The sequence below is a fragment of the Podarcis pityusensis genome (assembly GCF_964106645.2).
Source record: "Podarcis pityusensis genome assembly, chromosome: 5".
In the NCBI taxonomy this organism is placed as follows: domain Eukaryota; kingdom Metazoa; phylum Chordata; class Lepidosauria; order Squamata; family Lacertidae; genus Podarcis; species Podarcis pityusensis.
Genome location: NC_138032.1, coordinates 39,101,398 through 39,126,017, shown reverse-complemented (window position 1 = coordinate 39,126,017; position 24,620 = coordinate 39,101,398). Strand labels below are relative to the sequence as shown.

The 24,620-nt window shown below is 40.4% G+C and overlaps 2 protein-coding genes across 10 annotated transcripts in view; one reads left to right on the top strand and one right to left on the bottom strand.

Moving 5' to 3' along the window:
- PPP2R3A (protein phosphatase 2 regulatory subunit B''alpha) overlaps positions 1-9,977 on the top strand; it is a 39,910-nt gene extending 29,933 nt beyond the window's left edge. For 3 of the 4 annotated variants that reach the window (XM_081006662.1, XM_081006663.1, XM_081006665.1), the window contains 3 exons: positions 2,928-3,046; positions 4,183-4,289; positions 5,595-9,977. In XM_081006662.1, coding sequence (XP_080862788.1) covers positions 2,928-3,046; positions 4,183-4,289; positions 5,595-5,691 — 323 coding nt within the window. In that variant the 3' untranslated portion in view covers positions 5,692-9,977. The remainder of the gene's footprint in view (positions 1-2,927; positions 3,047-4,182; positions 4,290-5,594) is intronic. The other variant, XM_081006664.1, reaches the window with a different exon arrangement.
- MSL2 (MSL complex subunit 2) overlaps positions 2,952-24,620 on the bottom strand; it is a 28,281-nt gene continuing 6,612 nt past the window's right edge. The window contains exons 2-6 of one of the 6 annotated variants that reach the window (XR_013986700.1): positions 18,270-19,066; positions 13,973-14,008; positions 12,272-12,298; positions 5,510-5,638; positions 2,952-3,090 (exon numbers count right to left, since the gene is read on the bottom strand). Coding sequence is in view for 5 of the 6 variants with exons in the window: in XM_081006678.1 (XP_080862804.1) it covers positions 17,409-19,066 (1,658 nt within the window). In the remaining variant the exon portion in view is untranslated. Of the gene's footprint in view, positions 3,091-5,509; positions 5,639-7,919; positions 12,299-13,972; positions 14,009-15,318; positions 19,067-23,138; positions 23,242-24,383; positions 24,594-24,620 lie in introns of those variants that run through there. The other 5 variants (XM_081006682.1, XM_081006681.1, XM_081006679.1 and 2 more) reach the window with 5 other exon arrangements.

The following is a 24,620-nucleotide window of genomic DNA, read 5'->3' as shown; positions in this document are numbered from 1 at the left end:
CACCTTTGTCCCTAGCTTGCCAGAGATCATCAACCAGCGCGACCAAGGCAGTTTCAGTCCCATGATGAGGCCTGAATCCCGAATGGAAGGGATCCAAATGGTCCACATCCTCCAGGCGTGCCTGGAATTGTTCAGCAACCACGCGCTCAATCACCTTGCCCAAGAATGGAAGATTTGAGACTGGGCGATAGTTGGCCATACTGGCCGGGTCTAAAGATGGTTTTTTAAGAAGCGGTTTAATGACCGCCTCTTTCAGCGGATCTGGGAATGTTCCCTCACAGAGGGAAGCATTCACCACCCCACAGAGCCCATCGCCCAGCCCTTCCCGGCTTGCTTTTATTAGCCAGGATGGGCAAGGATCAAGGAGACAGGTGGTTGGTTTCACACGTCCAAGCAGCCTGTCCACATCCTCGGGGGTAACGGATTGAAATTGATTCCATGCAACTTGACCAGACAGAGCTCTACACTCTCCCGCCCCAGACCTGCTCCCACGGTGGTGTCTAGCTCCTTCCGAATATGAGTGATTTTATCTGCAAAAAACTTTGCAAAATCGTTGCAGGAGATCTTGGGGTCTTTACAAGGCCCCAGTGGTAAAGGTGGTTCCGTTAAATTGCGAACCACCTGAAAGAGTCTCCTGCTACTATTTTCTGCAGATGCAGTAGAGGTGGTGAAGAAAGTCTTCTTCGCCGTCGCTATCGCCACTTGGTAGGCTCGACGTTGAGCTCTAACCTGTGTCCAGTCAGATTCGGAGTGAGTTTTCTGCCACCGACGCTCTAGCCGTCTCAATGATTGTTTCATCGCCCTCAGCTCTGAAGAAAACCACGGGGCTGTCCGGGCTCCATGCAATCGGAGAGGGCGCTTCGGAGCCAGACAGTCGATAGCCCTGGTTAACTCCGCATTCTAGCGGGCCACCAGGGAATCAGCTGAAAGGCCATCAACATGGGATAAAGCATCCCCTACCACTCTCTGGAAACCATTTGGATCCATTAAGTGGCGGGGGCGGACCATCCGAATTGGTCCCACCTCCCTGCAGAGGGGAAGGGTCGCGGAGAAGTCCAGTTGCACCAGGAAGTGATCTGACCATGGCACTTCTTTTGTTTCACTTTTACTTAGTGTCAGATCACCCACGTCACTAGAGGTGAACACCAGGTCTAAGGCATGTCCATGACTATGAGTTGGGCCAAACTTATTCAGGGACAGCCCCATGGAGGCCATGCTTTCCACGAAGTCCCGAGCAGCCCCTTGTAAGGTCGTGTCGGCATGATGTTAAAATCCCCTAGGACAACCAAACTAGGTGTCTCCAGGAGAAAATCCGCCATGACCTGAAGCAGCTCGGACAGGGAATCCTTGGTGCAGCGGGGAGGTCGGTACACCAAAAGGAATCCTGTACTGCCCCTATTGCCCAACTTCCAGAACATGCACTCAGAAAACTGGATCTTCCCAGTAGGACGCCTGGTGCAAGCTAGTGACTTCCTAAAAATCACTGCAACCCCCCTCCCCGCCCACATGACCTGGGTTGCTGTGCGTAAGAGAAACCTGGTGGGCAAGCAGCGGCAAGGACAGGCCCATCTGCTTCCTCCAACCAGGTCTCTGTCACACATGCCAGGTCAAATCCTCCATCCACAATCAGATCGTGGATGGCAGTGGTTTTATTCATCATTGACCTGTCATTACACAGCAACACCTTCAGGTCATGTGGGTTTCCCCTGTTGATTCCAGTATCCATCCGGTCAAGGCCAGACCCGGAGGCAGGGATAGTCTTCAAACAACGACTAAACCTGCCTCCTCGGTAATGACATGGTCTGGTCTTAGTGTAACTCCGCCTCCTGCCCACAATCACCGAGATCGGATGTCCCAGTGCTTCCCCCCCTGTGGAACTTGTCCCAGCCATCGTGTCGGCTGGGGCCCCACTCCCAGGCAGCCCTGATCCCGCCCCTTAAAACAAAACACAAACTATACAGAACCAATAAAACAACGACAAAAAAAGGAACAGAACAATTATACTAAAATTAATCCCCAACCAAATATCCATCCCACCCACCCACCCCCAACAAAGGAAAAAAGGAAAAAAGAAATAAAAATTGAAATTGCCACTGACTGCTTGAGGACATTTTAAAGCACATTAACCACCTGGAACAGGGAAGCAATGGCAGAACACTTCCCACACTTCCCCCAAAGTTTGTTCCAAATAAGGGCCTGGGCCACGCCCCCTGGGCCAGTTGGAAAGGGCCCTGGAAGGGAGCAGGCCCTGCAGTCCTCCCCACAGCCGATGGTCCAAGGCCTCACTGCAGCAGGAGTCCCTTTATAGCTGGGAGAGAGGGCCTGGGCCACGCCCCCTGGGCCAGTTGGAAAAGGCCCTGGAAGGGAGCAGGCCCTGCAGTCCTCCCCACAGCCGATATAATGTATCTGTGTGATCTCTCACCCACAGACCTGATAGTGATGCCAATCAAGGCAGTGCACACTTGAAAGGCCTTGTCCACAAAAGTATTTGAGAAACTTATTTCAAAATATGTTGGCTTTTTTTGGGTGAACACATTTGAATTTGCTCCTGGTGATCAAGCACCAGGGGAAAATTTGTTCACAGCAACTATCTTGTTGCAAACTGCTTCTGAGCACAAATTTGTAAAAAAAAAGGGGGGGGGGCTTATATAAACTCATCATCATCTCACTTCCATGGCATACAGAACTTGGATTTTTGCATGCTACTGGCACATACTGATTCAAACTGAGTTAACAAATTTGTCAACCTGTGTTGAAAATAGATCACCTAAAAGAATGGGTGAATCTGGCCTGAAAGGTCATCTCCCATTTCTTCATAAATCTTTAAATACTATTTTCCACATGACCTGTAACCCAGAAGCCTTGACACCCCAGTCCTACTGAGAACTGCTAGACTGATAATAAAATAATGTGTTCTGGTTTTGCAGGAAGGGTAACTTTGCGAGACTTGAAAAGATGCAGAATGGCTCATGTATTTTACAACACATTCTTTAACCTGGAAAAGTACTTGGACAATGAACAGCGGGATCCCTTTGCTGTGCAGAAGGTATAAAGCAGTTCCGAAATAGTGATTGCTCTGAGAGTTCTACTCTGGAAAGGAACAAGAGATGGATACTTTCATCAAGAGATGGATACTTTCATTCCCAAAAGAATATACTATGAAATATGGTGGCAGTGGTCAAAACGATGTATTTAGAACAGAAATTTTCCTAAATGTATGCTTAGTAACCCCAGAAAATATAAGAGAAAGAAGAGCTGATTAAATTTGCTTAGTATCTGGAAAGGTTGTGTAATATCCCATTATATTATTCTTTGATCAGGTACTAGGACAAGTAATGACAAGACATTTCTGCATCTTCAGCAGAAATTAAATGATTAAAGCCCTGCTTGCTTGGTGTCATGAGGCCTTTGTACATTGGCCTATTGCACATTATTCTTCCTTAACACTTAAAATGATTCTGATAAATGAGCAGCATACATAAATGGTAAAATCTATATGTAACAGTAACAGTTTCTTCAGTACATATTTCAAAGGAACAGAAACCTAGACTGTTTTCGCTTATCTTGAATGTGATCTTTGGCAAGTTTATCCAATTCAGTGACAATTATTAGATGGGATATATAGTGTCTACAAATTTAGAACATCAAGTAGGATACAAGAATCTCTTTTCCGGGCTTATATGGCTAGCTTATATGGCTACAAGAGGTAGCTAAGTTATCCTTTCCCCTCATATAGCAACCCCTGTATCCTTATTCACCTGATTAAAAAACAACTATTGGTGAAGAATTTGTAACTACCTTTCATTACAAGTTTAAACAGTTTCACAGAAGAGAACTATGTTGCTTTTATTTCCCTTCTGAAGTCAATGGTCTACTGTAGACAAGAAATGCCTCAGTCCAGTGTTCTGGGGCATTAAGTTAAAAGTGTATAAAGAAATGTACGCAGAGGTATAGCGTATGAAAAATAATTTGTTTGCCATTTCTATTTCTAGTTTTCAGTAGTTGTACTCTTCAGAGTTTGAATTTCCCATGCAATTTACCAGGAAAGTGAACGGTCATTGCCCTGAGACTGTGTGTTTGTGTGTATTTGTTCAAAGGCATCCTAGTTATTGCAAATATGGATATTGTGAAAGTGACTTGGTTTGGTCAGTTTTCATGTTTCTTTCTCACATATTTATTTAGGATGTTGAAAATGATGGTCCTGAACCCTCTGACTGGGACAGATATGCTGCTGAGGAGTACGAAATTCTTGTTGCTGAAGAGTCTGGCAATGAACAGTTACAAGAAGGGTGAGTGTCAATATCTGCAAAATGTGGTTATAATTGCTACTCCCAGAAGCCTCAAAACTCGTACGTTTGAAGATGAACAGTTGTTTTGAAGCAAAATGAAAAAGATAAACAGTTTAAAACAGAGAAACATGTTTATGAACAATAAAATGAGTTACTAAATAACTAATCTTGGAATGTCACTGCAAGCCTGTTTGACTATGACAATAAACACATATGACATAGTCATTTAGGGTGTCATTCCTTAGTTGATAGTTATACTGTTTGCTACTGTATCTACAAAATGTCAAAGCAATTAGCTGAACTGTTCCTAAACTATGCTGGCAGAAATGTTACAATCTTTTTTTCAACCAAAGGATTTGTGTATTATTGATGAATTCATATTGCTAACTCTTTGTAGATGAAAGCTTCCCTGGCATATTAAAAGCATGCCCAGAGGCAACTCAGCCTTGGCAGAGAAAGGATAAGAGCTTTGTGTTCCTTATGTTTTAGTTTATAGTACACTACCAGGCACTGACACAGAAAATTGCTATGACTTAAAATGTGTCTTTCAGGAGTTGGCTTTGGTAAGCAAGATTGAGTGAAGATAAGCAATGTTTTATGCTAGTATGGTTATTCTGGAAGCACCTTCACATCAGCGAAAGCACTTTTCTTCTCCAGGGCCAAACTCTGAAAAAAGCCTGTTCTGTATATCCTGTTCTGTCCAGCATACCTCTGGAAAAAACTGCATTTCAGGGACCCCTATTTCTCCCTCTCCCCGGCAACTGTCTCCCACAATGAGCAGCACAGATGCACTTGCCTATACCTGGAGATTATCTCCAGCAAAAGAGGGTCTTCCTGTTTGCGAACATTTTTTTGAAACCAAACGTCTGACGCGGCTTACTGATTGCGTGTAGGAAGCTCCTGCAGCCAATCGGAAGCCGCGCCTTGGTTTTTGAACCATTCCAGGAGTCAAACGGACTCGCGGAATGGATTAAGTTTGACAACCAAGGTACCCCTGTATGAGGGCAGAGAAATCGGCTTCTTTTGCATGTTGTTTTGAGCCTTCTACAAAATGTATTAAGGTGATAAAGTGAAAAATTCGTAAGCAGTGGTACCAAATGCTTTAGCATGTTATACATTAAAGATTCAAATGGAACCATCATGGCCATTTGGATCCACTACTTACATTTCTGCTCTCTACGCCTTTATAAATACCTCAGATTTATAGCTGTTTTACTTACTGAAAAATGATCCAAGTAAAAGACCTCAGTTATAACCAAACATGTAAACCATCTGCATTCTTAATATCTTTCTTCCTTTTTGTAGATCTTTTGATGACGACTATGAAACAGATGAACTCTTATCACTACCTGAAATTGAAGAAAAGTCAGACCACTTAGTTATCTCAGATCTATCAACCTAAACATATTGAAGAAGTGTCTCCAAGGTCTGTTGATATTAAATGGGAGAGTCCTCAGTTCTTACATTTCAGGAATTACTTCATTCTTTTCCTTGAGAAAATAACCAACATTTGAAACTGTAACACCATCTTTTTTAAAAAATAATAATTACTTGCTTCTGCAGTTTGGTAACTTCCAGCAGTATGGTAATGTGTGTGGATATGGGTGGGCTTCCGCAGGCATATTTAGAAACTGTGGAGAAGCTAGAAGGGCTACACTGTACAACGAAGCATGGAAAGGGTTGAAAAGAATCCATGGTTGTAGAAAACCAAAGAATTTAAAACAAGTTGAAGAAATTATTTCCTGCCTCATGGATTCTTTTCTCTTCTTTTTATACTTAGAAACTGAACCTTCAGCTTCCTTCTCACCTTGCTACATAATTGTGACAAAAACTACATGTTTTCCTAGAAATATTTTCAGATTACTCCACTGGATAAGCATCACAGGAAGATTTTCAATGAATAGGCGGGGGGGGGGCGATCCCAAGAGTTTATTCAAATCCAATATAAAGCTACTGGGTTTGTTTGTTTTTTAAAGTTTATTCTAGAAAAATCCAGGCTATTTGATCTTAATTGCCTCTCTCCACAGGAGGAGCTTTCTTTTTCTTACGGCTTTTCCAACAAAGTACAAGAGCCCCTCGTACATGTTTAATCTTAGGGAATGCAATACTCCTACATATCTCTGTAGAAAGATCATGTCACATATATCCCCACATAATCAAGCGGTTACTGCAAGGAAATAACCCAAAACACTGCTGCAAGAAATAGCATAGCTCTTTCCTGCATTGTTCACCATTTTTTTTAGCTTTTAAAACTAAAATCTAGGGTGTGAACCTCTCATGAATGAGAGGTGCAGGGTATATGCCCTGCCAAATATTAAACAAAAACCCTGATACAGCAGCAAAATTGACTGGAGCTCAGAAAGCTCCATTAAAATCAGTGACACCCTCACCTCCCCCAAACTTCGCTTGTGGTTCTTGCTCTTTAGAAATTAAAACGCTAGATTCTGGTGTTTCCTCATTTGCACAATGGGGGAATGTTGTGTGGCACTAAAGCAGGTTTTAGAATTAGGCACTAAATTTCTTTGAAAGCCACTGAGATTTGCATCCCAGACTTAAAAGCATTGCCTTGGTTCAAACCCATTTAATATGAATATAGTTTGTGCAGGCTAAACAGTATGGATTGTAAGTTTGGATACTTTGGTATTGAACTTGCTTTTGTCTTAATTCTGTAATAAAATGTGTTAAAATAATAGGAATAATCATGCATTGAATTATAGGAAATTGTTTGCACTTTTTTCAGATACAAAATCAAATTTAAAAAATGCCAGCATACCAAATTTAACTTCCTCTGCTATAGGTTAAAATGGTATTAGAGTTTTGGAACCTAATTTCAGTGCCAGTCCTGGAGCATGAATACTGCATTGTATAATAACAATCTGGAAGAGTGTATTTGAGCATCTGCCTGGATTGTTGATGCAGGTGTATGACTCTCGCTTACGGTGTGAGGGCTCTGAGGTTCATCTCGGTGATTTGCCTTGGTCACAAACAGAAGGGGGCCTGTACTTTACCCTGTGTTCTTTATCTGTACGCATGCATACACATATACGCCATTTTATGGAAGTGCCAGGTGCAGTGTCTGAGCGCATGCTTTGCATGCAAAAGGTCCCAGGCTGAGTCTCTGGCATCCCCAAGCAGGGCTGGGAAAGAATCCCATGTAAAAACATGGAAAACTGCGGCCAGACAGTTCTGAGCCAGATGGACCAATGATCTGATTCAGCATAAGGCATGTTCTTGTGCAGAGCGCTTTTTCCACACTACTAATTACTTAAGCAAAACCGTTTGTAGTTGGAATTAGAGAAGTGGAAGTTTTTTGGTCAGAGGCTTGTGGTGCTCTCTGTAAACACAACAAGTTAACATTTTTAAAGCTGGTTTTCAATAAATATATATTTTAAATAAATAGATAACCTCAATCAAGTTTTAATTCCAGACCAGGTATTAGCAACAGAGCTTATAAGAAGGGTTCTAGAATGAAAACCCCTTGATATACAGTCTGATAAATGGTGCAAATGATAAAGAAGTATGGGATTTATCACTTTTTAAAAAGACTGCTGGTGATAAAGATAGAAGACAGAAAATGTTTTCATTTCCATGCCATCTATACCATTTATATTCACACTGATTTTTTTTGGGGGGGGGGGTTGTAATTTTAGGAAAATTGGAGGATCCCATAATTCTGAGTTGTTGGAAGAAATATTCAGTTCACACCTCATTTCCCCCAGAGTATTAGATTTTATCTCATAGCATTTGTGCTAGCTATACAGTTCACAAGATTTTATCCAAACCTTTGATTCCATGCAATTCTTCATTAGTACATCAGTTGGTTTTATATATACTATTACATATTATAGAGCAAACATTGGAGAAAGGAGTTGGTAAAATGCATTTTTTTTTTAGTATTTTTAGTGGAACTGACACTGATTTCACCATTATTTTTGAGCAACTATTTTAAGTTAGCATTATTCCACATTAGAGTGGTTATTGCCATGCTGCACCTGCGACGTCCAGCCTCCCAACACAGCTGCGTACTGAACAAGACTTTAGACTAGTCTCATGTAAGTTGGTAGACTGGTCTGCTGTTTGGAAAGGTTTACTGCACTCCTGTTACAATTCCAATCAGGAATGGGTTAATGTGTCAATATGTTCCTCACCCTGTTCCACCCACGCCATGTAGTTTGGGTGATTAACTGTTTTCTCTAGAGAATCCAAACACAGCATCTTAAATAAGCACAGGCTTCGCATAAAGTGTTTCCTTGGTGTTACCAGGATCTACTTCACACCATTGCTAACTCATTTAAACTGTTGTTCCACTACACTGGTGCTCTAGAGGCACCCCGTTTTAAAATTATGCATACTTCTTTGGCTAAACACAATTATGCTTATTTTCATTTTTGGGAAAAAAAAGGGTTAACTTGAGCTGCCATATCTTACTTGCCATAAAGTAAATGGCAGAGGCAATTATTAGCATCGTTTCACTTGAAGCCAATAGTGTAGATATGCAGATAACTTTAGTGAATAATTTTATAAGTGGTAATCCGTTAGGTTACCACTTACATTTAGCACTACATTTGAATAGGAATGATGTGTCGACAGGTCAACTGTATGCAAATTTGTATTCAAAAACACTGTAAAATTTTCTGTATTGTAAAAATAAATGTTCTTATGGAATACTTGTAGCCTAATTGGAGCATAACTAGGAGCTAGACTCCCTATGTTTTATTCCCAGTTCTGCAAAGCACCTGCTATGCACCACTAGTAAAAGCTTGTTGAACTTTTGCACGTGTGCAAAAATACCTTTTTGGACAACAGTCTGTAAAGGATTTTTTAGTCAAATTTTGAACGTTTTGTTTTTATCTGCTCTTAATGCTGTATATCGGATTTCTTGTCTGAAGAGTAGAAATAATAACACCTACCTCATATGAAAGGGGTTAGTATAATTCAGACTGCTATATTGCAGAAATTCCTTTCAATAAACTGCTCAAGCAATACTTGTTTGGTGATGCATGTCCTTTAATGCCTATTGGGACAAAGTCTGTCTTCCACTGGTTAAAGTGGAATGAGAGAGAAACATGGTTACTAAAAATGAATGCTGCAATTGGTATCAAGTTTTTAGGCAGTGTTCGTGTTTTGGAGGTGCCTCACGCACTTTGTAACTGATTTTTCTACTTTATTTGGGCCGCCACTGAGAGGCAGTATTGTGCAGAAGGCACAGAGCTGAGCCGAGTATCAGGTTCATTGGTAAGAGTGTTTTTTTGTAAAATTGGACAAAACTGTCTGGATTTAACACAAAAGCTCTCCCAAGATCGCTCCAAGAGCATCTTGGGTTTAGCTTAAAATATATAGCCTTAAAAGACCAAAAAGTTCATCCACAATGCCAAAATAACTCTTGGGTCTAAGAATATCTTTGAGTATCACAGTATGCGAAGTCTATGCAAAAATATTTTTTAATGAAGGTCACAGAGACTATAAACACGAAATAATTTGGAGAAATGCTTGTAATTAATGTTTATTCATGTATTTTAACATGCTTTGTTGTTATGTGTTAAGGTTTGCAGGAACTAAGATGTACAAAAAAAAGTTGTGAAACTTGTTTGACACAGTTGTCCGAGGATTACTTGTGCTGGGCAAGGCTTTGCCTTAGCTATTTTCCTTTGTATTTCCTTTTTTGCAATTAAAAATATTTTTAAAAATGGCGAGTCTCATTAATTTCCCCCCACAAGATAGGAATTAATGTGCTGTATCTCAGAAACAGAAATAATTAAAAAGAAAAGTTTTAGAATGGAGTCTGAAATAAGTGACGTTGTACGCTACAGAATTTACTACCACATTTAATCAGTTGGAATAAGAGCAAGGCTACAGGATAGCAAATGAGCAACCCAATCTGGACTGGTGTGTATTCTGGTCTTTGTGCCAAATCCTATCTATTTCAACTTCATTATGTAAGAATTTTTTTGAATTGCATGCTTTTTGTCAGTTTCATTTTGGTCACATACAGATTGCTATTAGTATAAAACATTAATGCCAATCATCTTGCAATTCTAAAACAGCAAGCCCCATTTATCCCATAATTTGGAGCATCATTAAAATAAACATGCATAGGATTGCAATACACAAGTTATTACATTGAATGCCAATTCTCAAAGCAGCCCTGATATCAAAGGAGTCAATATTTGGAATACTTCTTATTTGTTAGGCATGTGTGCCATTGATATACGTAAGCCTGACCACCTCTCAGTCGTTAAATGTGGTGGCACAGCTTTTAAAAAGAGCTCCACACTTCTGAGGAAGTGAATGGGTTCCAAGTTAATTTTAATAAGCTGGAGGTACATATGCCCAAGATTCGGAGAGCTCTTCCCTCAGTGTTTCAGATTCCGCTGTGTCACTCTAAGATTTGGTATTTGGGAATGTATATTACAAGGAATCTAAGTTATAGAAAGTCAGTTATGGGAACGTGTGACAACAGATTAATAAGCATGTAGTTAGATGGGGAAGAATCAATCTTAGTATCATGGACTGTCTAATGGTGGGAGTCATGATGCTTATTTTTTAAAACATTATTGTATTTCTTTCAAACCCTGCCAGTTTGGGTCCCCAAGAAGCAGCTTCAGAAATGGCAAAGGAAAGAAAATTTATCTTTGGCTCAACAATGCCATTGATTAGGAAATCCATTTTATTTAAACCAGCTCAGGAAGGGATGCCCTTAATGTTGAGATTTATTACGAGGTGAACCAAATAAGAAATGTGATATCAGTCTTTTATTTTAGAAGACAGAATGAAACAGTGAGCCCAATTAGAGAACCAGGTTAATGGGTGAATTAACATAAATTAGAATAAAACAGCATTTGTTGTGTTAGTTCAAAGACCATAGCAGAAGGAATCCCAATTAATATCCCTCCATTCTGAAAGCATAAATTGCACTCACTTTTCTAGATCATAAATCATTTTACTATGGCAATGTTCAGAGTCTGGAAGCATAGGGCAGGGTTGTTAATACCAAGGTTATCTCCTATAATTTCATCGGCATTTCAAATATTAATTCCTTCTGAAACTGGCAGTCAAGAAAGAGTGCTACTTGCCAGCTCATGCAATTTGAGCAAAAGCTGTTTGGTAGTCTAATAGCGATGAGAGATATTGTATCCAATATATAAAAATGGCAATTGATGCTGTTCATTGATATTTAAAAATATTGTGTACCAGATTTTAAAGTGTTTCTTTTTACAGTTTGTACACTATTAAATATGTTTTTTTTAAAAAAATCAACTGTGGAAACATGGCCTTAACATCATAATCAAGAGGACTGTAATACATTGAAGTCTAAGCTGCCCTTTAAATACCTGGCAGCAACTGCTAGGAAGGCATAATTAAAACTTCTCCATTGACAGTATTTAAGGAGATTATCTTACACGTACCCAGACTTTCCCTCTAAGTTGGAATTGACATATGGGCACTTGCCTCCACTTGTAATGGAATTGTAAAGAGGTGCGGGAATTTTGGGTGCAAGTGTTTCAGGAACTTAGTTTCATCACAGGCCAATGGGTTCATCTCATGCCACAATTGGCCTTCCAGGCCAGTACTTACACTTATAATGGAAACACTTGTTAGCCATAATGGAAACAATTGTTAGCCATTTATTAGTGGCAGCCAGATCTCATGTGGCTAGACACTGGAAGGATTTGAAAGAGGTAAATACTGAGCATTGGTACCAAATCAGGCAAATTGTACTTCTAGAAAAACTGACCCAGACAGTTAGTGTGGAGAGGTCAAAAGGGATTTTAAAAATTGTTTATGAAGTAGAATAAAGTTACTCCCCTCCTTTGGCATACACTCATCTCTGGGTTCTATACTTCGACGGTTTGTCTACAGTCGTGAAAATCTCTACAAGACTCTGTTGTTGGACTGTTGAACATGTGAAGAGGAAAAATAATCAGACCGTTACCTTGATTGTGATACTGCTTGCTCTGTTGTAGTTGCTCGGTTGTACTTACCGATTTCCTTTTGTGCTCTCCCCGTACCTGAGATATGCAATATCAGAGGGTTAATTACATGTTTGAATGTAAATTGGGGGGTTATTATCATTGTCATTATTGTTTTCATTTATATTTTCATTTTGATGTTTATGTGAGGTCATATTGTCACTTAAGTTTTCTGAAAATTAATAAAGATGTTTATTATACTATTCTTCCTTTCTGGAAGGTATTCAACTATGTTTTGCTTAGGGTAGACTCATTGAAATTAATGAACATTCTAAGTTAGGTCCATAAAACTTAGTTGCATACCACCGGTAAGCACTTCCCAAATAAGCACATAAAGAATTGCTCTATAAATCTGGTCAAGTTGGATTACTGCCTGTGACTGCACCATTAACTGCAGATAAAAAGGTAAAGGGACCCCTGGCCATTAGTTCCAGTCATGACCGACTCTGGAGTGCGGTGCTCATCTCGCTTTATTGGCCGAGGGAGCCGGCGTACAGCTTCCGGGTCATGTGGCCAGCATGACTAAGCCGCTTCTGGTGAACCAGAGCAGCACATGGAAACACTGTTTTCCTTCCCGCCGGAGCGGTACCTATTTATCTACTTGCACTTTGACGTGCTGTCAAACTGATAGGTTGGCAGGAGCAGGGACTGAGCAACGGGAGCTCACCCCGTCGCAGGGATTCGAACCGCTGATCTTCTGATCGGCAAGCCCTAGGCTCTGTAGTTTAACCCACAGCGCCACCCGTGTCCCTTTAACTGCAGATGCTGTTAGCTTATGATAAAGGACTTTATAAGCAAGGCTTCCTGGTTTAAATTAACTGGAGTTTCTTGTTATGACAGACCTGGGAACTGTGGTTAAACTACGGTTTCTTGGAACAAGCCAGAATAAGAAACCATGGTGTGACCCTGGCTTGTTTTAAGAAACCAGAGATTAAGCAGTTTGTCCTTGATGGATATAACAACAGACCAGAGATTAAAAATGGAAGCAGATGCTTCACATCTCCTTGTGGCTGTGCTGCAAGAGGAGCATTATGTGACACCAAGGCTCATCCAGGTTTATTCCTGTATGACTAAACAGTTCCATTTACACTGGACTATAGCATCTCTCAGCATCACAGACCATCAAAGAACCTAACGGAATTGGCACTGCTTTGAGATGGTTGTTTTTACCTACTGAAGCATGCTCAGAGCAACTGTTGTCATAACCACTCGTAGCCTAATCTAAGATTTCTTTCTTGCCCTCCCTGCTATTTATGTACAGTGGTTGGGTAAAATGATGTTAGTTTGGAGTGAAATGCCAATATATTTGCAACACCCTGTTGTATTTTTAATTATTAAATTTCTTCAATTTCATCAAATCAGTGAAAAGTCTTGGCTCAAGCAGGGGAGGTAGGTTACACTGCCCTAGAGAAAAAATTGCACCATGGAGTACGTCTCCTGGATCTACAGCTCAGATAGCAATGGGTAGCAGGTGTGCTGCTTTTGAGCAATTAGGAATGTAGCAGCGACTCTTCTTCAAGAGTGAGATTCGGCTACCATCTATAATGCCTGTGTAGTACCCTTACTGATTTTGAAGTATTTACAATATATTAGGTAAGAGCATATTAATATAAATGCCTGCTGGATCAAACAAAAAACCCATCTCGTCCAGCAGCCTATTTTCACAAAGTGGCCAATCAGAGGGCCATGACAGCGTAACAGCATTCTCCCTACCTGGGTATCCAAGCAACTGGTACTCAAAAGCAGTGCCTGAAATGGAGGGAGAACATAAATAGTCACTGATGACCTTATCGTTCATGAATTCGTATAAACCTCTTTTAAAGCCATGGCTACATCCTGTACTGTGTGCTGCATAAAGAGGTACATTCTTTTGCCTGTCCTGAATCTTGATTTCTGCACAATTGGACTTCTTTTGGGATCACACAAACCTGGTCCGATACATAAATCCAGAATTAAAAATGTGTTCAAGTGCTCACAGCTGCTCCAAAGTGCCTTTTTCTGCCTTCTTCATTTGACTCCATGCTCGGGTTTTAGTAATTTTCCTACGTGGCAGTAATTTCTGTAGTGCAGTGCAAGTGTTTTTTATTATGGGAAAAACACTTGTGTTGTACTTTACAAACACTATTTTTCAACCAACATTTTTTTTAAAAAAAGAAGATAATGTATATGCAAAGCAGCCCAAAGTGATCCTCTTGTTCCTTCTGGCAAATGACTATAGAAGCACCTCTTTGCTAAAGCAGTCTAGGAAGCAACATAGAAAAAATGGCACCCAAGCATAGGGATGCAAGATCATTGATTTGACAGTCCTCTTATTACCAACATGAGTTATCCCCATTGCTTTATTAAATTTTTGAAGCTGCAGGAAATTAACAAAACAACTTTTAATGAAATGAAACAAAAAGTCTCCTTTAGAAACCAAGTATTCAGAGTATTAAATGGTATCAAATTGTTTCCCTGGGTAGTTTAACAAAATAAAAATTAAAAAATGGCATTTATTAATCAGCTCAATTTTTAATACACAGTTTAAGAATGTTGGCAGTGTAGAAGAAAATTAGTTTTTAAAACAAACCTGAATTTACCACCAGCAATACATTAAAGATCTGGAATCTCCAATAAGCAGTTCCAAAGAACAGTTGATTTTAATCATCAGCTACTGGAATACTGTTTAATATAGCTGTGAGATAGATTGAAATCATTCCCACATTTGGGGACCAAGGCATACTCATGACATATTGGAGCTCCAGAACTATACTAGTAGCAGTCTTGAAAAAAAACAGTTCTACAGACATTTGCAGAAAATACCCAGGCAGTGGGAATAGCACTCCAGGCTTTTGGTTTGTTTGATTAGTCTTCTTACAGACACTGAAATAATAATTGGATTTACACTAATAAGTAAAGGTTAGAACACTGAAGAAGATAACGGCAGATCCCATTTGGTCCACACAAAAATCACAAATATTTAACTAATTATGTTTTAATAGGACATAGTAAACCTCAAAATTAAACACAGAATTCAGGAGTTTGGGCTGGCAAAAAAAAGAGACGAGAATACTAAAGAGCATTTTCCACCATTTACTCTCATTATCAAAAATATTTTTCAACTCTTCTTGCAAAACAGAAACAAAAAAAGTACATACGGAACACGTACATCACATCCTTCTTTCTATGGCTTTAACCCCCCCCCCCAAACACACACACCCTGCCCTACCCACAGAAAAGACAGGGGGGAAACAAACCAAAAAGCCAACAAAAACGCTATTTGACCACATTCACATAAAATGACACCATGGTACACTACAGAACAAAAAGGAGGCATCATCCAATTGGTGTCCAAAACCTTTTGCTTACTTTTCAGACCTAGTAACCATCATTGTACATGCTTTGTGCCAAATCCAAAGTGTCTAATGTCATAATTCCCTGGCAATGTCACTTAATGAACAACTAGATGGCAAATGTAAAGGAGTTTTAGAAATTCTGGCATCACTTCTCTTCAAACAGGTTATTGAACTATTGTCCTTAAAATAGCAGGGTAATCTTTTCCATTCTAGTCAGCCCATAGATACGCAAATTGAAGAACTTACATGCTAGACCAGAGGCAGCCAACATGGTGACCTTCAGGTGATGTAGATCACAACTCCCATCAGCCCCAGCCAGCGTGGTCAATTGTCAGGAATGATGGGAGTTGCAATCTAACATCGGGATGCTACCACACTGGCTAACCATGTTCTAGGCACACATCTCAACAATAGGAGGATTGATACAAAGTGGTATATTTTCAACTTTACGGTTTGCTGTTTCTTTCATGGTATAATTGGAAATAAGCTAAAGACAAAAGCTTGTGTGTGGAGCAGAAGGTAGAACAGCTCCGATGGGCTCCAAGATTAACTTGCAACATCCACCACACCAATTCCATGCTTGGCACATCCCTGCTGTTCCAAACTTGGGTACACAGCAGCATGTTAGTCACTTTCAACCAATGCCCTGCTGTGTCTCTTCTTGGTGCATCCAGCTGGTGTCTAATCCCATCCAGGACTCCACCCAGATAGGAGCAGATTTATGCAAGCAAGGCTGGGGGAAACAGGCACTAGGCTCTTGAAGTAGTAGCTGCATGGGAGGACCTCAGCAGAAAGTCAATGCCCTCACAGTGTCATCATGCTGCTATTATTCCAAGCATGTTTGTGTGAAGCGGGAGGAGGTATGCTCTTGCCAACAGCTAGAAACTAACATATACAATGATGTCTCAGTAATTTTGGCATGAGAATTAAATTGCTTTTATTTTGTAGCTAACTAGCACATTGCAAAATATACATTACCTATTTCATAATGAACTCCACAATAATATCTTGAAGATTAGCATTTACAGTATGACACATAATGCAAAAGACTAGTGACATCAATCTGCAAATTCTTCCAAAAATAATAAAATAATAATAATAATAATGTCTTCAAAGGCTGCTTCATGACAATGGAACTTCTATTACTATTTCTGAAATATTACTCTAGAGAAAAAGAAACATATATTTGAGAATCTTGAGTGTTCAAATCTGACAGGAGGGCCCAGTTTCATAGTTTTCTTTGCTTCAGGACAACATACACTAGATGGAAAATTAAAATGACTTTAATTTTTGAACAAGTTTAAAGTGCTCAATTACTAATCTCCCTATCCACAATAACGTGGTATGAGAAGACTGGCTGTGACATTTTTACTACAACTGCAGCATGAGCTTGACGCTGATTTCCTGCGACACTGACTCTAACCATGGGTACATAATAAATTACCACAAGTGTGATGGACTGACTAGAAACCATTGCTGTATATTCAATCAATCTCTGATTAAGCACAAAGCATGAACTGGTACAAGGTCAATATTTGCCCAAAAGTAATTGTGTATTATAAATCATTTACATTAGCATTTGATCTGAAACTATGAGGTGCTGTAAGAACTAAAGACAGTTTCAGGGTAACTCCGCAATTACCGTCAAACTATTTCCCAGACACTAACACACAACATAGCAATGAAAAACACTTGATACAAGTGATCTATATGCAGGAGCTCCGGCAAGTTAAACAGAACCATAGCTGCCCTCAAAATTATAGCAGTCCCCCTACCAAAGGCAGGAGAGAAAGATCAAAAAGAAAAAAATTGACTCAGCAGTCATATCTCATGTCTATAGCTTCGTCCAAGTTCTTATCATCGTTTGTACTGGCAGCTAAAAATGTTGCTACTGGTGACCCTGTCATATTAATTACACTGGTACTTGTGCTGGCATTGCGCACGGCAATGCTTGTCACATTAATGCCCAAGGTAAGTCTAGTCTGCTCCAAGGCCTTTTCTGGCACTGCAAATGCCTCCAGTTTCTTCTCCCCATTAGCCATATATGAATTTTGGCAGCCACGGCATATGCAGTCTAAGCAAGCTTTACGGTTTGAGTAACAAGGACAGCGTTGGCCACGACATGTAAGAACACTTGGATTTTGGGTGGCTCGACCACATTTGCACCCCTTCTTTTCCTGTGGCTTTTTGTACACCGTTTTTGTTAGACCACCTGGCACATGACTGCCAGCTCTTGATTTTTTCAGCATTCCTGTTTTGGATTTCGGGTGGGGTTTCTTGGCGGTGTGGTCTAGAGTCTTTTTCATGCCTTTATTTGCTAAGAGTACAGTTTTGCCTATTTTAGGAGCGGTGCCTCCATTTGGTACAGCTGCTACAGGCTGCAAAGACATCTTTGTATCCTGCTTCACTGTTACCGGGGCTGAGGCTCCCAACGTTGGGCCACGAAGGATGCTGGAAATGGGAAGAGGCTGAACCTTTTCACTGTCACTTTCGGAACGCGATCGCTTTCTATTTAATTTTACCGCCTTCGGTGTCACAGCTGTACATGAAATCCCATAAGGTGAAGCACCCATTGACATGAACATGCTATGGCTAGGAGGTGGAGGGCAAAGCTGCAAAAAAGGGCCGTTGGATATATTGGTTTCCAAGCTATGTTGAAGATTAGGACCACAGACCTCTGTGTTGGAGTCCAAGCTCCGTAGCACTTCCTCAACACTAAGTAGAAGAGAATCACCAGGTTTGGTGGTGTCTTTGCTGAAACTGCAGGTATCACTGCTTGCCACACACAAGTTACTAGGAGAAACAGCATCACAGATAGGCTGAAGACTGCTGGAAATAGCTTCAGTTTTTACATACTGTCCAGGCTGGCTAGAAATATCGTCACTTTTTAAGCACTGGCCAGGCTGAAGATTGCTAGAATTATCGTCAGTTTCTATGCACGGTGCAGGGCTACATACATCAACTGTATTTGCTTGTTCAGGAGAAGGAATATTTGCTCCAATTTTATCTACTGACAGCCCATTGCAATTGGGCAACCCATTAATAGTGGAGCCTTTCACATCAGACTCATGTGTGCTTTCAGGAACAGAAGAACGGCATGCTGGAGGCTCATTAACATGCTCTGAGGTTGAAGGTGATGGGGAATGTGTGATACACAATGCAACGGCTTCATCAGATGCTTCTTCTGTATCTTCATGGAGTGCAGCGCCATCTTTAAGCAAAGTCAATAGATCTGGAGAAGTCTCAGCAGCTTTTTTAATATCCCGTGCTAGTGGTGTTTGTGTAATGTACTCACATAGTTTTTTATAGCAATTCACTAGAATGCTTAACTGTTTATTTTCTTCAAACTGCTCATAGTCCTTGCACCAACTACACGATGGTTTCATCATCATCTTCTGGCCCTTACAGGTTTTGCATACATAATGCTGGCATGTGGAATTGGTGGGTGCGATTGGATCTTGCAGCAGATCTCCTAAAATTGAAAAAAAAAAGTATTTTAAAAACTCAGATCTGTCACCAAACAAATATTCTCACTCTCAGTGCTCCACCATATTCACTTGGCTTTGTTACAATTAAAGCAAAGCCCAGAAGATTCTATACTTCTGCAATCATTGACAAATATTTCCTCATATTACAGAATTCTTGCAACCATCAGCAAATGACTGATCAAATCCCGCTCCTCCCATGTGTTCTCTGGTAGTTGCACCAAACTAGTGCTTACTAGAGTGGTATAAGCCCTTGAAAAATGCCCTGCACTTTTTTGGGAAAGTCACAGTGAATTCTTTGGCAAAAATTAAGTAAATTCAGCAAGGTGGCACAACTCTTTTAATATACTTATACCTTGGCAGCAGAAATGTACTGCCCCTGCTAGAGAACTGAAAGTTTTTTGAATTAAGAATTTCACTGACTTTCACCAATCCTATTTTCAAATAGGAAAGGAAAAACACAACATTGAGTCACAAGTAAGAAAAGAAGAATAGAGGGCTACTTTCCACATTCATTTTGTCAACAGAGATTAACAATTAGGTGAAAAAACCCATGTATTCCTTAATGTTCAAACGGTGGCAAATTAGTGGGGTGGTTTACATATGTTTTTTAAATCACTTTTTTCAAACATAAATTATAAAAATAACACAAAGAATACAAGGTCTGTCCATCATCACTTCCACATCTTCCTTCACTCACTCACTCACTCACTCACTCACTACCTAGCAGCTCAAAAATCAGGAGACAGTAAGAAAGAGATTACTGAACGCATCTGAAAAGCTATCAGGTATATCAGCTTTTCAATACTTTCAACATGTCAACCAAAAGATACCTGCACCTGCTATTTAATACTTTAGCTATAGTTGTGATATAAAGCTGAAACATTCTCATAAATTCTTCACATGAAGCTTTGCTATGCGCTACGCTTACCCCATGAGTGCAGTCCCACCATGCAAGGCTGCTCTAGCTGATGAGAGTTCCAACGGGTTCACAACAAGGGGACAGAAAGTTGGAAGGGGCAGAAATCACACAAACAATGAAGGATGAATTGTTGCTCTTTCTCCACTTAGTGGCTAAGTTCCACAGTTCGTCCCTCTTCTAACCATATCATAGGGATATGTAGCAAGCAGCTAAGAAGAGAGCAAAAAGGCAGAGGAGAGGAGAGACAGAAAGAGCCAGTAGTATTTACCTTCAAAAAGAAATTACCATCCCCTCTAATGTTGCTCTCTGCCTCTTGGCAGGGAATCCTTCAGAATACTCTACAAAAAGAGCTCATGTGACAAGTATAATGTGTAGCTAGGCAATTAATGTTAAACAAACAATAAGAAATAGCAGTCATCGGAGCAAAATGATAAAAGATGCTTGAAAATGGTCTGTGTGTATCATATAGTGTGTGTTCACACACAAACACAGATAGATATACAGAACTTGACGGTGCAAGTCAAAGGACCTGAAACCCTTCCTCAGAAAATACAGCAGAGGCAGTTACCTATTCTGTATTAAAGAAAGGAAGAAAAATAAACAATAAATGAAACTGCAAGTTATTAAAATGAGAAGAGCTTGAAATAAAAGAAGCAGCAGGCTAAGAAAAATTGCAAGTATACGCACAAAAATCAATTAGGGACAATTCAGTCTCCTGCTGCATCCTCCCTCCTGTGCACACACAGCTTGAACATGTGCATTTCTGCACATAGGAACAGACGATCATCCACTATGTTATTAATTTAAGGGAAAACAGTACATTTACTAAATGCCAACAGTAAGTTGAGCAATATAATTTTTAAAGAAAGCCGGCTTATTAGCAGCTTGCAATGCCTGAGCCCAATCTCCATCCCAGTTTACTACATTTATAAAAGTATAACCACCACAAAAGTAGTAGAGATTTTGTGAACAAAGATACAGATAAGCTCTATACCTAACTTTTCTAAGAGCATAAATGAGCTGGAAGCAATCTTAGGCAATACTACTATTAATGGCTCACTGAATTACAAACAACAAAACCCTGCTAATTGAGAGTTGAAATTTTAATGAAGGCAAATCAACTCTCAACTTAACACACTTAAGGGCAACCTGTGGACCACAGGTTATCATCATGAATCTTCTTCTGCTGTTACTTAACCAAATTTGCTGCTCCGCAGCCAATATAACCTTCAAATATGCTGTGATGTTGCCAATTATTACCCCAACCAACTATCCACTGATTTTAACTGCCCACTGCCTTTATTTGATCCAGCACTATTTTTCTGCTGCCAACCAGAGTGCATGTGGTAGAGTGTCTACATCAGGGTAGTCCAATTTTTCATACCAAGTCAGTTGCAAGCGTACTTTGACACAGAACCTGCAGGCTGTGCACGGGGGTGGGAGAGGCAAAAAATGTACACACACACAGACACCCTAGGCCCTCATGCTGCCTTCCCTTAGCCAGCTAAGCAAGGCTTTGGGAAGGAGACTCAAGGCTCTGTGGCAGGGTCCTAGAACCCCATACCTCCTTCCCAAAGCTCGGAAAGTGAAAACTAAGCTTTGGGAAGGAGGCAGGTGTACTCTAGGACCCTGTCAGAGTCCTCACACCTTCCCAAAGCCCAGTGCCTCTTTACCTAGCTTTGGAAAGGCAGTGGGGAGTCTTTTCTGGGGGTGGGGTTGTCAAATGTTGTTGAGGACTGCCAATAAAAGGCTTTGAGGGTCACATGAGGCCCTCAGGCCATGGGATAGACCACCCTGGTCTACATGGTGGTCTACCAAACACGCTCTATGGTCAGACATTACAGCTGACTCAAGATCCCAACAGTTATTGAGGACAAACTAGGGAGCTATGCCGTATTGTAGTTCCCCAGTGGGTGCTTACAGTGGGTGCTGTCCCATCATGCATCCCACCAAGATAATACGGTTTAGGAACATGTGCAGAGGAGGGTGACCAAGATGAACAAGCCTTATGAGGAACAGATGAGGGAGTTGGGTACATTTAGCCTGGAAAAGAGGAGGTTGAGAGGGGATATGATAGCCATCTTCAAATAACTAAAGTGCTGTCACATGAAGGATGGAGCAAATGCCCATAAGAGGTGGATATAGTGTTGGATCAATCCATCAACCTCTGATGGATGATTTAGAAGGATAGGGTCCAGCATCACTTTTGCTGCGTGTGTGTGCCTGTATTTATACTCAGCAGAGTTACATCTCAATGCAGCTCCTTCCTTAGAAGTGTCTTCGGGGTTGAAGGTATACACAGTAGGCAATAAACACTCATGGACGCCATAAAGATTCAGTCAAGTGTAGAAGTTTACTTGATAGGCATAAAAGCATATTGGTAGCAAATATATATAGACATTCACCACTGCTGTGGTCAAAGCATGCTTAGAGTCCAACAAGAGTCCAAGACTCACTCTCTGTGTTTCTCTCACCACAAGACACTAGCAAGAGACTCACAGCAAGTTACAAGTTACACAGAACCATAGTTATCAGTACTTGCTGTCATACTGCGCAAGTCCAAAGAACAATTCCCACAAAAAATACCCTTGCATCAAAACAAACTCAGCCTTCTGCTGCTTCTTGAAACGACTTATCTGTTTCTGGAACAAATGATTCTCTCTCTCTCTCTCTCACACACACACACACACACACACACACACAGAATATCCAACATATGGATGCCCCTTCCTTGGAGTTTTTAAAGCAGAGGTTGGCTGATCATCTGCCAGGTATGATTTAGTTATGTATGACTGCACTAGATGACCTTCAGGGTCCCTTCCAACTCTACAATTCTATGATTCTATGTCACAACATCAATTAGCCAGCTTCAAAGGAAAGAAACATGAGTGCACACTAACTGTGCTCCCAGTTCTTTATTTTCTGCCTTTGAAGTCTGGCTTGAACTCAAGCCAGGTTGCAAAGGAAGAGCCCTTTGTAAGCATGGACTGGCTACATTGGGATGTTCAATTAGAAACTTTTTCTTTCGGTTGATTTCTGCAAAGTTGCTGCCCTTGCCAATTACTGCTTATAGCTGCAGTCTCCCTCAGTGTACTTTAAGACTCCTGATTGTCCCCTTGTCTTTACTTTCCCCATACCTGCTGCCAGTTAGGCGTGGTTTTCAGGAAATGGTCTCACAAGCCAATAGCACCCCTGCTAGGTCTAATCTGGCTACCAGGTTGAAGGTTCCCCATCACTGACCTAAAAGCAGATTGAAGGAATGATGTGCTAAATTGTTCACTGTACAATGATGTGCTAAATTGTACACTGTATCAAAGTTAAGTTGGAACTTTAATAAAAAGCTGAAAGCATATAAATCAAGTGAGGACACCAGACTCTTTCTGGCCCAAAACATACATTTCTCAGGGCCTTCCTCAGAGGAAGCTGTGAGCATAGCAGCATTCCACACAAAGAGGAGAAAGGGATTTGAGGCTGCCATCACTATGATCTGAGCGCTTATACGTACTGAGGAGCTGACTTGCGAGAGAATTCCTAAAAAGGGTAGCAGGAGGGGAACTAATGGAAAGTGAGGAAGTGAGAGAAATGGAGCTGGCAACTGTTAAGGAAGAGCAGTCTTAAAATCGGTAGTAAGATTCAGTGCAGGACAATCACATTTAGTATCAAGCATCTCCTAAAAATATATTATATAGTTTTCTATGCAGATTCTTATTCTGGTTGTAAAAATGATCCTTATTCTGGTTATAAAATTTGAGTCCTGAATAAGAGCATTTTATAAAGTTGAGACTGGAAAAAATGTGAGAGCCGCAAGCCTAGCAGACAGGGAAAGTGAAGATCTAGGAGTAAAGATAGGCACCCTTCAGACTTGCCTTATCAACTTTGATTTTTTACTAGAATCCTAAGAGCCACCAATTGGATCCATTTGCAAAAGATATACTGTATACTTAGAACGAAAATATTCTGAGTTCAAGTTTGTTTTGAGTACCAAAACTGAATTCAGCTCACAATCCTATGCAATAATTGATTCTAATTACCCCACCAATCGATTTTTCTTCATTTCAGCAGTATAATTTTGGGGGTCATTTTGCTGTTGCCATTGTTAAATGACGGAGTCAGAAATCCTTACCAATCTACTGTGTCATCCAAATATTTTACAGTAGATCTGGATTTACCTTCTGCCTACTCTGGCAGTACAGAAATCCCCCTCTCAATTGCTGCTCAAGGGACTATTTTGTTTTGAAGCCTTCAGCAGACACTGACCAACCATGCAATAAAAGATGGATTTTCCTCTAAAACTACAGGAGCTTGTATTTTTTAAACAAATACAATATTGATGGAAAATATCGCACCATATCTTACATCACATGAAACAAAAGGAAAGCTACCTATTATGCATGCAATCCCCCTAATTGCTCATACAGTATTGTTTTCTTTTAGCTTGAAGTTTTACAGATTCCAGGCTTTGTTAAAAACTGATACCAACGTGAGAACATCGACTTCCTCAAACACCACTTTAAAACTTCTCTAGAGCACTAAGCTTTCCTCCTTTTGCCCCATTTGATTGAAACAGACCCACCAGTAAACCTCCTTGTGCAGGATAATGTGACATTATGAAGTTATAG